The sequence below is a fragment of the Salminus brasiliensis genome, chromosome 2 (assembly GCF_030463535.1).
Source record: "Salminus brasiliensis chromosome 2, fSalBra1.hap2, whole genome shotgun sequence".
In the NCBI taxonomy this organism is placed as follows: Eukaryota; Metazoa; Chordata; class Actinopteri; order Characiformes; family Bryconidae; genus Salminus; species Salminus brasiliensis.
Window position 1 is genome coordinate 36579515 of NC_132879.1, and position 11600 is coordinate 36591114.

General features: G+C 40.2%; 1 protein-coding gene across 1 annotated transcript in view; it reads left to right on the forward strand.

Annotated features, from left to right (window-relative positions):
* The window catches only part of drd4-rs (dopamine receptor D4 related sequence), a 35998-nt gene extending 24720 nt beyond the window's left edge, over positions 1 to 11278 (forward strand). Inside the window, exons 4-6 of the mRNA XM_072673838.1 lie at positions 2179 to 2291; positions 5411 to 6114; positions 10056 to 11278. Coding sequence (XP_072529939.1) covers positions 2179 to 2291; positions 5411 to 6114; positions 10056 to 10264 — 1026 coding nt within the window. The 3' untranslated portion in view covers positions 10265 to 11278. The remainder of the gene's footprint in view (positions 1 to 2178; positions 2292 to 5410; positions 6115 to 10055) is intronic.
* The last annotated feature ends 322 nt before the right edge of the window (positions 11279 to 11600 follow it).

The following is an 11600-nucleotide window of genomic DNA, read 5'->3' on the forward strand; positions in this document are numbered from 1 at the left end:
CCCAGAACCACACAGGGGGACCTAGTGAATGACCTGCAGAAAGCTGGGACCAATGTTACAAAGGCTACCGTCAGTAACACACCATGCCGCCAGGGACTCAGATCTTGCAGTGCTAGACGTGTTCCCCTGCTTAAGCCAGTACATATCCGGGCGCGTCTGAAGTTTGCTAGAGAGCATTTGGATGTTCCGGAAGAGTATTGGGAGAATGTCTTATGATCAGATGAAACCAAAGTAGAACTGTTTGGTACAAACACAACTTGTTGACTTGTTGATGCTGAGTTGCATCCAAAGAACACCATACCAACTGTGAAGCATGGGGGTGGCAACATCATGCTTTGGGGCTGTTTCTCTGCAAAGGGACTAGGATGACTGGTCCATGTACATGACAGAATTAATGGGGCCATGTATTGTGAGATTTTGAGTGCAAACCTCCTTCCATCAGCAAGGGCATTGAAGACATGACAATGATCCCAAGCACACTGCCAGGGCAACAAAGGAGTGGCTTCGTAAGAAGCATTACAAGGTCCTGGAGTGGCCTAGCCAGTCTCCAGATCTCAACCCCATAGAAAATCTTTGGAGGGAGTTGAAAGTCTGTGTTGCCCGCCGACAGCCCCAAAACATCACTGCTCTAGAGGAGATCTGCATGGAGGAATGGGCCAACATACCAGCAACGGTGTGTGCCGACCTTGTGAAGACTTACAGAAAACGTTTGACCTCTGTCATTGCCAACAAAGGATATATAACAAAGTATTGAGATGAACTTTTGTTATTGACCAAATACTTATTTTCCACCATTCTTTGCAAATAAATTCTTTCTCATTTTGTCTCTCATAGTTGAGGTCTACCTATGATGTCAATTACATGCCTCTCTCATCTTTTCAAGTGGGAGAACTTGCACGATTGGTGACTGACTAAATACTTATACAGTGAATGCTTTTTAAATAGGCTTTCATATATCAGTATATGTGCCCAAATACTTAAGATTTGCACTGTCATATAATGGTAACCGTTTACTGTTTATCTAAGGTCAGGGTGATTGGTGATCTACCATTCCAAGAAATTCCAGAAACTCATCTCATACATTCTTTAAAGAACTGCCTTTGCAATGACTTTGTTTGTTCCTGTAAATAATAAATAATACATAATTTTTTGGGATGCTTTTTGTATATGTGTATATAAAGCTGTTACTTTCCTACAGCTCCCCTGACAAAACCTAATTTCCTAAAGAGTTATTGCATGTTACAGACTTGCAATAACTAATCCAAACACATTCTTTCTCCCTCAGTTTCACACAATTGTGGAAAAAAGCCCACTAATATGACCTAATGAGAAACTGTAGTGTGTTTTGTCACAATTTCTAAGAGCAATATTAATTTTTAATTAAAATGTTTAACATGTCGGCACATTCAACGTCCTTGTTGCGGGTCTGTCATTGCCAATGTGAAAAAAGGCCCAGCACTTGCCTGGGTACCATAATAGACAAGCTACAACACAGAAAACCAAAAGCCGGCTAGATTCTAGGGAAAGAAGTGTTGATTAGGAAAATGCAATTATATTTATGCGGTATCAAATGTAACAAAAACTTTAATCCCACCAGTCTTAAAAGAAATATTCATTTAAAATGAAAATGTTCAACATCTTGCACATTAAATGCCATTGTTCAACATCTTGCACATTAAATGCCATTGTTGTGTTCCTGTTATTGGCAGTGTTTAGTTTTGATTAGCTGCCTGCTAACAATGCAGCTTGGTACTGCAGCATTTTAAACTGGGAACTCGAGTTTAAGAACACAGCAGTTCTAAATAAATATTGTAATCGTCCTAATGAAATAACTTACAAATGTTTTGACAAACCTGGAGATGTTTGCTACAGTTTCTCACTGGTTTTCTCATTTTCACATTTTGCACTGAACCCTCCTTTAGAGCTGGTTAGGCCTTAGCAACAGTAACCATGAAAGACTTTTGTGGGTGGACCACTGAAAAATTAATTAATCTGAAACCAACTTAAGTCATAAAAAAGCATAGGTTGTACTCTGTTTAGCAAATAAATACACTGCAATAAGGTGTTCTGATGATGATACTACTACTACTAATAATAATAATAATAAAATAATATTATAACAGTGTAGGATAGATTTTTGGTAACTATGTGTGTGTGTGTGTGTGTGTCTGTGTTTAGTTCCTTGGAGGGAAGTGGACTCTGAGCATGTATATTTGTGACGCTTTGATGACCATGGATGTTATGCTCTGCACTGCTTCTATCCTAAATCTGTGCGCAATCAGTGTCGACAGGTAAGACAAACACTGCCACCACCCGCTGAAACTTGCATATGGTACATTTAAACACACAAACACACACTTGCACTTGCTTGTAGCTCCTCAGGCATCACAGTTCAAACTTCAAAAATCATTGTCAAATAAGTAATAAATAAACAAATCCAAAAAAAGTGCATCAAGCAAAATGATAGGCCAGTGTGGTGAAATTGCACATATGATTTCTCTAAAAATAAGAAACAAGGTTCTGCAAATAATCTTATCTTAAAATCTGGAAATATTTACAATCCAATTTAATTAAATTTATTAATTAGCGCTTTTCACAACAAGCATCACAGATCAAAAGAGTCCAAGCCCCTTTTGAGCAGGCTAGTGGCAAAAGTGGTAGGGTAGCTTAGATCGAAAGGAGAAAACCTTGAGAGGAACCAAGACTCAAAAGGGGAATCCATCCTCCTCTGGTCGACAGCAATAGCAAAATAATAAGCAAATTTACCATGTCTAAACATGTATCCCTCTCTTCTAAACCTTATAAATTACTCATCAACCAGTAGGAGTTGTTTTTCACATATTTACTGAAACATAATCATAGAATGTAATATCGCAAAAGTCCCAGAGCTTCATGAGCTACAGAACCTCAGTGTGATGTAATGGTCAAAAATTAATGTAAGGGTTCTTCTCAAAACATTTACTTAATGTGTTGCTTCTTTAAATGGTTTCAAAAGATTCTTCACACACATCCTATTTGCAAACATGGTTCTCAAAGTGGACATCTGGGGACTTCCAGAGGCCTCTGACATTTGCACTCTGATATAGGTCAAAAGAAACATGTAATTATATCAAATCAAATATACTTGTATAGTGCTTTTTACAACTGGGGTTGTCACAAAGCAGCTTTACAGGAATTAGTAAGAGATCAACAAATCATATAAAAACCTAAAACCCAAGCCAAAGGAGACAGGAAAAGGAAACAACTTCCTCAGAGTTAGAGGAAGAAACCTTGGAAAGAACCAAGACTCATGAAGGGGACCCATCCTCCTCTGGTCAGAACTATTTATAAATTATTGATAAAAGCCACTGTACCACCATACAATACTGTTCTACTGCTCAGGTGTGTTGATATAATCATAAAATAAGATAACTAATATAAGTGAATCAGTCTGGTGGGTTGGCAGCTGGTCTGATGCAGGTGCATGAGACCTTACCAGGCTCACAGCTCTGTAACTCCACTAAATACCCTAAATTTCAAGTGCGATGATGACACCATTGTTTAGTTTTAATGAGACCAGTGGACCACAATATAAGCTGTCTCAAGGTTCTAGTGAATGGGGTCATGAGTCCGTTTACACAGTAACCTGATTATATGAGCCAAAATAAAAACAACAACAACTGAGGCTTACTTCAAGCCCCCCGCCTTCTTTTCTGAAAAAACAAAATATGGCCACCCTACTTGTTACCCTCACCCTACCTGTTTTTCAATGACGAGAGCGATGTGGCATTTTCAGTCTGAGATCAGAGGACAGAAATAACAGCATAACAACAAGTTAGTGAGTTCCTTTCATTCATTTTATGAATAAAAATTTAATATCATGCACATTCAGCAGTTGCTTGGTGGCCTCTTGCCTTCCCCATGGTGAGTTCAGATGGTGAATCATAAGTCAGTGGTTAAATGCGGCTGTTGCATGCTGGGGCTGCCTCCTGAGCACAACATGCAACTAAACTCCTCTAATGAAGCCACCCAGCAAACATGACCCCAAGCAAAGAACTCTGCCTCTATACATCCAGCAAACAACATTTTACCACTTCAAGAGTTCCCTGGGCGTGGAGACACTACAAAAACTTGCTTTACTGGACAAGTTAAATATTTAATAACCTCTGCATTTCTCTGGGATTCAGTGTTTGAACTGTTTTGTTAGGAGGGTAAGAAGGAGAGCTTGTAATGAATGATAAAATGCACATAAAGTGAGAGGATGAGGGGAAAATACACTCAGCGGCACACACTGAGATTCCAAAGACCACTGAGTTTTACCCAGAAGCCAATTCCCCTGGTGCTCATTAGATAAGCATACAAAAGCTCCAAAGCGAGAGACAGGTGCTGGCTGCATAACGCTATAAAATTGGGTGTGGATGTCTGCCAAAAAACAGATCACTTCTACAGTGATAAAATACTGTGAATGAAAGTGCAAATGAATGAAAAATAAGAAAAATAAGAGCAAAAACTGATAGCAATATTGTTATACTCATTGCTCAATATTTTGTGTGTAATGCAAGATATATGCCAGTATAAAGCAATGTGCAGAATGCAACTCAGAATGCAGCTCTTTCCTGGTGTGAATATTGAATAAGCACTGGTTTAATTGTATTTGTATGATTTAGTTGTTGTTGTTCATCATAAATTAAAGATTACATATGAATGAGATCATGAGGTTTTGTAATCATGTGTAAATCCTTCCCCATTTAGGCAACAGTGTTTATTAAAGGCTCATTAGGGACAAACATTAGCATTAGCATATCATTATATGTGTTAGGATTTATGGCATCAGATTATTCCTTGTCATTTTACATTCTAGCAAACACTGCTTTCTAGGGTGGGGTACCAAAGTCTGTACTTTTAAAAGTACAAAGTTTTGGAGCTTCTTCAGTTTGAAACCTTTTCTTCTAAAAACCTTCTCTTGAAGGTTCCTCAAAGCACTTTAAGAAGGTTCCTCCCCAGTTTCAAACTAAAGAACCTCCAACTGCATTACGTTGGCACCACCGAGTACCAATTGACGTCAAATCAATGTGACTACTTTTGGTTTAAGCATAACATACTGTCAGGGAGGTGCCAAGCTAAAAGTGGCTCTATGTTAAATATTTGTGATGCAAAACTGAGCAAACACCTGTATATTTCTGTGAACCAGGGATTTACTGCCAAAGTTTAACCATAAAGTTTTACTGCTGCCGTAGTCTTTCACACATTTTATTCAAGCCATACACAGACATTTGTAGCTTGTATTAAAAACCAAAAATAACAATTTTAAATGATCTTTTCCATGTAAGACAATCCTTAATTCATTTATTTAGCTAATAATGCACTGCCTTCATTTGTGTGCTTTAGTGATCCAGCCTGAATGAAGGATAAAGTCTACTATCTGTTGCAGGTACATCGCAGTGGTGGTCCCTCTGAAATACAATCGGAACCAGTTTAGCGTTCGTCAGCTGGCCCTGATCACAGCCACGTGGGTGCTTTCCCTGGGTGTGGCCAGTCCTGTCATATTTGGGCTGAATCAGGTGCCAAACAGGAACACACATGTGTGTAAGCTGGAAGACAACAACTTTGTGGTCTACTCCTCTGTGTGCTCTTTCTTTGTACCATGCCCTGTGATGCTCCTGCTCTACTACTGGATGTTCAGGGGCCTGAAGCGCTGGAGCTCAGGCCGCAGCCGCTCACGCCTCAACCGGGCCCCTGGGGGCCGCCACAGTCTGTCCCTACGGCTGGGGGCGGCACTGCAGAGGGAGAAGGGCAGGGCCAGGGAGAAGGTGGTGTACCTCATGCCGGGAGGCCTTAGCCCCACCTCACTCTCTGCCACACCTGCTAGTCCACTGTCACCTACCAGCCCGGTTACGCTGAGCCCAGACGAGCAACAGGAGGGGCACAGCCCGATGGCCGACAGTGACCCGATGACCACGCAGATGGACAGTGTGTCGGATGCAGAAAATGTGGAGAAGGCCACTGAAGGTGGAAGCATGCGGGAGAATGGCTTGGGGAAGAACCACGAGGCTCGTAGGGTGCGTAGACACAGCAAGACCAGCAGAGTGAGCGGACGTGAACGCAAAGCCATGAAGGTGTTACCTGTCGTAGTGGGTAAGTTATATATGTGTTTTGGAAGCAGGGATTCATACAGATACAGCCAGAGGTGGGGCAGGGTACCCTTAAATACACTCAACCCAATCTGTTGTTAGTTGAACTAGATAAATCTTCAAGTAGGAGCAAAATTAAAAATATTTTGAGGGTCATTTTAGTCAATGTCATTTTATTAGCCAATTTAAGTCCACTGACCCAAACTGAACTTCCATGGCCGCCTCATATCAATCAGTGCTCAGTGGCTCTTAAACTAGAATAAAAAATAAAACACAGTGTGTCTAATAACTGTGTAGTTACACATTAACAATCCATGTTATAACAATGTAATTACCAGTAATGCATTAACTGATTAGTTGATACGGAACGATAATACAGCGTAGGTAGTTACATATGTGTATGTCAGTTTCAGCTTTGACACAAGAGCATCTCAATAGGTGTAACAGGAACAACAGCACATCCTATGAGTGCAGTTTACCTCATCTTGTTACATTAAATAAACACATAAAAGAGTATGATGTTAAGACTAATGAGATACACTTGTAGAATTACATGAGTCAAAATATTGTTAATACACCCCTAATTACACAAGTTGTACTACAAGTTATTACATGATTATTAATGTGTAACTACACAGTTATTACAGAAAATATAAAGTGGGCCCTAAAACGCATTAGAAATCCACTAAAGTAGAATGTCCTTAGCATAGTCTAAAGGCTCATCTTCCGTGTATTCTACTGCCTTTAAAAAAAGCTGTGCCTGAATCAGTGCACAGTTTGTAGTTTTACAGAACTGACTTGTTTTGAGCTGTTAATCTTGCTCTAAACAAAGAATTGCCAGCACACTACATAAAAAGTGCTCCTTTCTTCATAAGCATACTCGAGTGTGAGTCAAAGAAATGTCATTTAAAAATGCACATGAAAGTACAAATCCATCAAAAAGTACAAAATCAAGGACACATGGCTACACTGTGACCAGATTTGTTTGTGTAACAGCGTGACCTGAGTGTGCTTGTGCACCAAAACAACTAACTGTAGAACACCCCTGCCCACATATGCTCTTGTGCACTCACTTGAACTCATGAAGGATTTTCTAGTTAGTTGGAGTTCATTAGTTGGTGTGTTAGAATGGGAAAAGCACCAAAGTATGCAGGACAGGACATACTGGACGGCAATCAGGATCACTGCACACACACATCTCTGATAGTTACAATAAAATATGGTTCTGGGATGCTAGAACCTGACTTTATTTTATGCAAAGTTTTCTTTTCTGGTGTTTGCCTGGCTTTGCCTATATTTCTTGGGCTGTCTTGAGTTGTTTCAGGGATGCGTATGCCTTAACAGTATTTAACTGGTCAATCTAGTGTAAGAGAAAGAGAAAATGCACTCTGCTGCACACAATAGTCTTCCGTGAATGAAATAAAGTGAATTGAAAAGAACTGATCTCAATTTGTGCACATCCATTCATGTACATCCATTATGTACATCCAATAAGACACATTCATTATAATGTCAGATTCTGAGTCTCTGACAATTCTGCAAGCCACACACAGGCTGATGTGGGAGTGAACTACTCCCTGACCATACTCTATCCATTCTGCTCCTCGAAACTCTTTCCTTTCAGTTTTAGTTACTCTTCTGATATAAACAAACTGACTTGACCTGAATACACGTTTGAGCCTGCCCCATACATCCTAATCCACAGGAAGTGTCTTTCCACCTTAAAGTAAAGGTAAAGGTGTATATCCCTGCATGCAGGTCTTTACATGGATGCTGCCAGACTGTAGATACATTTTTATATTTTGAAACTGAGATTTAAAAATGACTGTTAGAAAACAGTAAGTCAAATGCAACACTCTTTCAGCCAGAACTGGCCTTGTGGCAGCAGATCACTGTATAGCAAGCTAATGGTGTACATGTGAACACATGAAATTAATGCAAATGGAGCTGCATTTGAAATGTCTTTATATAATTATAGATCACGTAAGCATTTATCAAATTTGAAAGTAAAGTCACATAAGAAAACTTTAACCTAATTACAGGAGTCAACATCTGTCGCAGGTTCTTGTTAAATGTTTCTCTTTTGGATTCTGTGCTTTCAGTTTAGACCAAACTGAGCACAATACAGTCAAGCTGAAAAGTCTGCACCCTCCTTTCACCTTCTCCACAATCCCTTTTTCTATGATACTCATATTCTATAATATTAAAATACTCTAATTCTACAATAAATTTGAGTTTATTGTTTGCCTCAAACATCCACGTTGAAAAATATTAGAAAATATACAATTTAATTTCCAAAACAAATTAGGTAATTTAGGGGTTACATACTTGTACAAAGTCTAATACTTGATGGATGCACCTTTGGCAGCAATTACAGCTTCAAGGCATCTTGGGAAAGAAGCTATGAGTTTGGCACACTTGTCCGCCAGGTTGGATAGGGAGTGTCTTTCCCTATCCCTTCCACAGATGTTTTATTGGATTCAGGTCTGGGCCCTGGCTGGTCCACTCAAGGAGATTCACAGACATTCTCTGAAGCCACTCCTTTGCTCTCTGGGCTCTGAGCTTCGAGTCGTTGGCATGTGGAGCAGGTGTTCTTCAAGGATCTAGGTGTACTTAGCTGTATTCATATTTCCCTTTTTCAGGACTAGTCATCCTGGTCCCACTTTTCACTGTAGGGATGGCATTATCCAGGTGGGGAGCGGTGCACAAGATGTTACATTTTGATTTCATCAGACCACAGAATCTTCTTTCTCATGGTCCAACTCCAAGCAGGCTGCCTTTTACTAAGGAGTGTTTTCCCTCCGACTGCTCTACCACTGAGCCGTGATTTGTGGAGTGCTGCCTAGATGGTTACATTTACATTACATTTACATTTATGGCATTTAGCTGACGCTCTAATCCAGAGCAACTTACAAGGTCACACGTATTACAGATGTGGGCCAATGTAGTGTTAGGAGTCTTGCCCAAGGACTCTTATTGGTATAGCGCATCATAGTCACCCAGACTGGGAATCGTACCCCAGTCTCCTACATGGTGTGGTAGCTCACTGACAGCTAGTGGTGTTATTTGTGCCGCTTGTCTGTCGCGCCACACCAACCAGATGGTTGATCTGAAAGCATCTCCCATCTCCACAAGTATATGCTGGAGCTCTGTCAGAATGACCCTCTGGTTCCTGTATACCTCCCTGGCCAGGGCCCGTCTTCCCCGATCACTCAGTTTAGCCGAGCACACAGATCTAGGAAGATTCTTGGTGATTCCAAACTTTTAGGAATTTACAAATGATGGTGGCCACTGTGCTCTTTGGGATCTGTAAAGCTGCAGTAATTTCTTTGACTCCTAGGCTAGAAGTTTGCTCTGACATGTGACAATTGTGAAATGTTATGATATAGGCAGGTGTTGGCAATCCCCAATCATATCCAATTAACAGAATTTACCATGGGTGGACTCCAATTAAGCTATAAAAACCTTTCAAGCAGTATCAGTGGAAACAAAATGTACCTCAGCTCACTTTCGGGTGTCATATTAAAGAATGTGCATACTTGTGTACATATGATATTTTACATTTGGATTTTTAAGAAATGTCATACAATATAGCAGTACTTCTGAGTGGACAGCTTCTATTTGATCAGCAGGTGAGACGATTATTTTATGTATGTGTAGATGTACATTGTCCACCCTTTTTTCTAGGACCTACACATTATGTGCCTTTTGTTGTAATGCCTTGACTAGAAGGTAGTTACGACTAGTAGGTAGGTATTTCATTCTCTCACTGAAACAGCATAAAATGTGGATCAACCATTTCTGACTGGTATCACATTCCGATAAAGTTCAGTATCGGCTGTGATGCTAATCCAGCAAGTTACATGTTATGATGCATCTTTAAGAACTTCCATAGTCTGAATGTCACATGAGTTCCCTAAGTTGAGCTTTTATTTGTTTCTTCAGGTGTGTTCCTGGCCTGCTGGACTCCTTTCTTTGTAGTTCACGTGACCAAAGTACTCTGCGAGTCATGTGACATTGGACCAACGCTGATCAGTGTGGTCACGTGGCTTGGCTACGTCAACAGTGCCGTGAACCCCATCATTTACACAGCCTTCAACGCTGAGTTCAGGAACGTCTTTCACAAACTCCTGTGCTGTCGATCAGGAGACTGAGCCTTTCAGGAGAGTCACGTGCAATGGTCCTTTATCAAGGCTGAATGGCCCGAAGACTTGTGGGAAAAGCTTTGGTGTTGTACACCTGTTCGTTCCAGGTAATGAAGAGATACTTTTGGAAAGTGGAACCTCTGAATGGTTTACTGACTCAAGCAACATGCTACAGAAAAAATGAGTGTATGATGAAAAAATACTACAGAGGCCTTAGTTGACAAAACCGATAAGACTTTTTTTCTTGTAAAATCGTTGCTTAACTACAATAGATTACTGAGTACTGTTGATATCATAGCCCAGAGGCATAAAAATATGTGAATATGTGCACATTTGAAAAGACAGTAATTGGTGTTGAATATGTGATTGTTATCGATGTTGATTTCATGATGTTCGAAATGGTCAGATGTACTTTATGTACTTTTTTGCATCTACACAGTTTAAATAATGATGAAGCAAGCAGCTGTGAATGAATAGTCACAGTGAAGGCAGGATTTTGGTACTCAAAAAAACACCTAATTTACCTTACTAGATGCCTCATCAATGAAGTTCATTGGAGTACATGAGGAAAGAAAGAAGGCTGCCTACTTCACCTATAAACAGTAACTTAAGGAGTTTTAACACAGTATTGTTTCAAAGAACCAGAATCGCTGGGTTGTATATAGGGCTGACCAAGTGCTTTCTCTCTCTCTCTCTCTCTCTCTCTCTCTGTCAGTATTTAAAGTTTACTCACCAATTTCACTGACATATTCAATCTGTGGAACATGTACGTGTTATGAGCCTCTGCATTGACATAGTAATTCTGGAGGTCATGGGTGTTGTTGGAATTAAAATACTGCTCATTCAGTTAATGAATAGTAAATGTGGTGATGTGTTGTGAAGAGCCTTAAGTGGACAGGATTTTGCATTCAGAAAAGAAGGGAAATGTCAGCTGCTTCACTGAAAGGTTGTTTCTGCTCAGCAAGTTGTACGCATACAATGTAACTTTACCTATTCATAATAAATATACATTTCTGGCCATCATTAAGAGCAAGCTTAATCTGGTGAGGGGCATATTAAACCATACCACTCCACAGAGCGTGCAGTTAGAGAGCTACTGCAAACACTGACCCACTCCTGTGATTCATTAACACGATCAGCATCAGAACAGTCCAGAGCTGCTGAATGAGCTCCAAATACTTACAGTCGTGGTTACAAGTTTACATACACACATCATGAACATGACATGGCAACATCGGGCATACACAGAGATGCTGCTATTATGATGTGAGACCATTAGGCCTCGCCATATCCTATTAATTACAATGAAAAGAGCTGCTGAATGCGCATCGACAGCAGCCTCGCC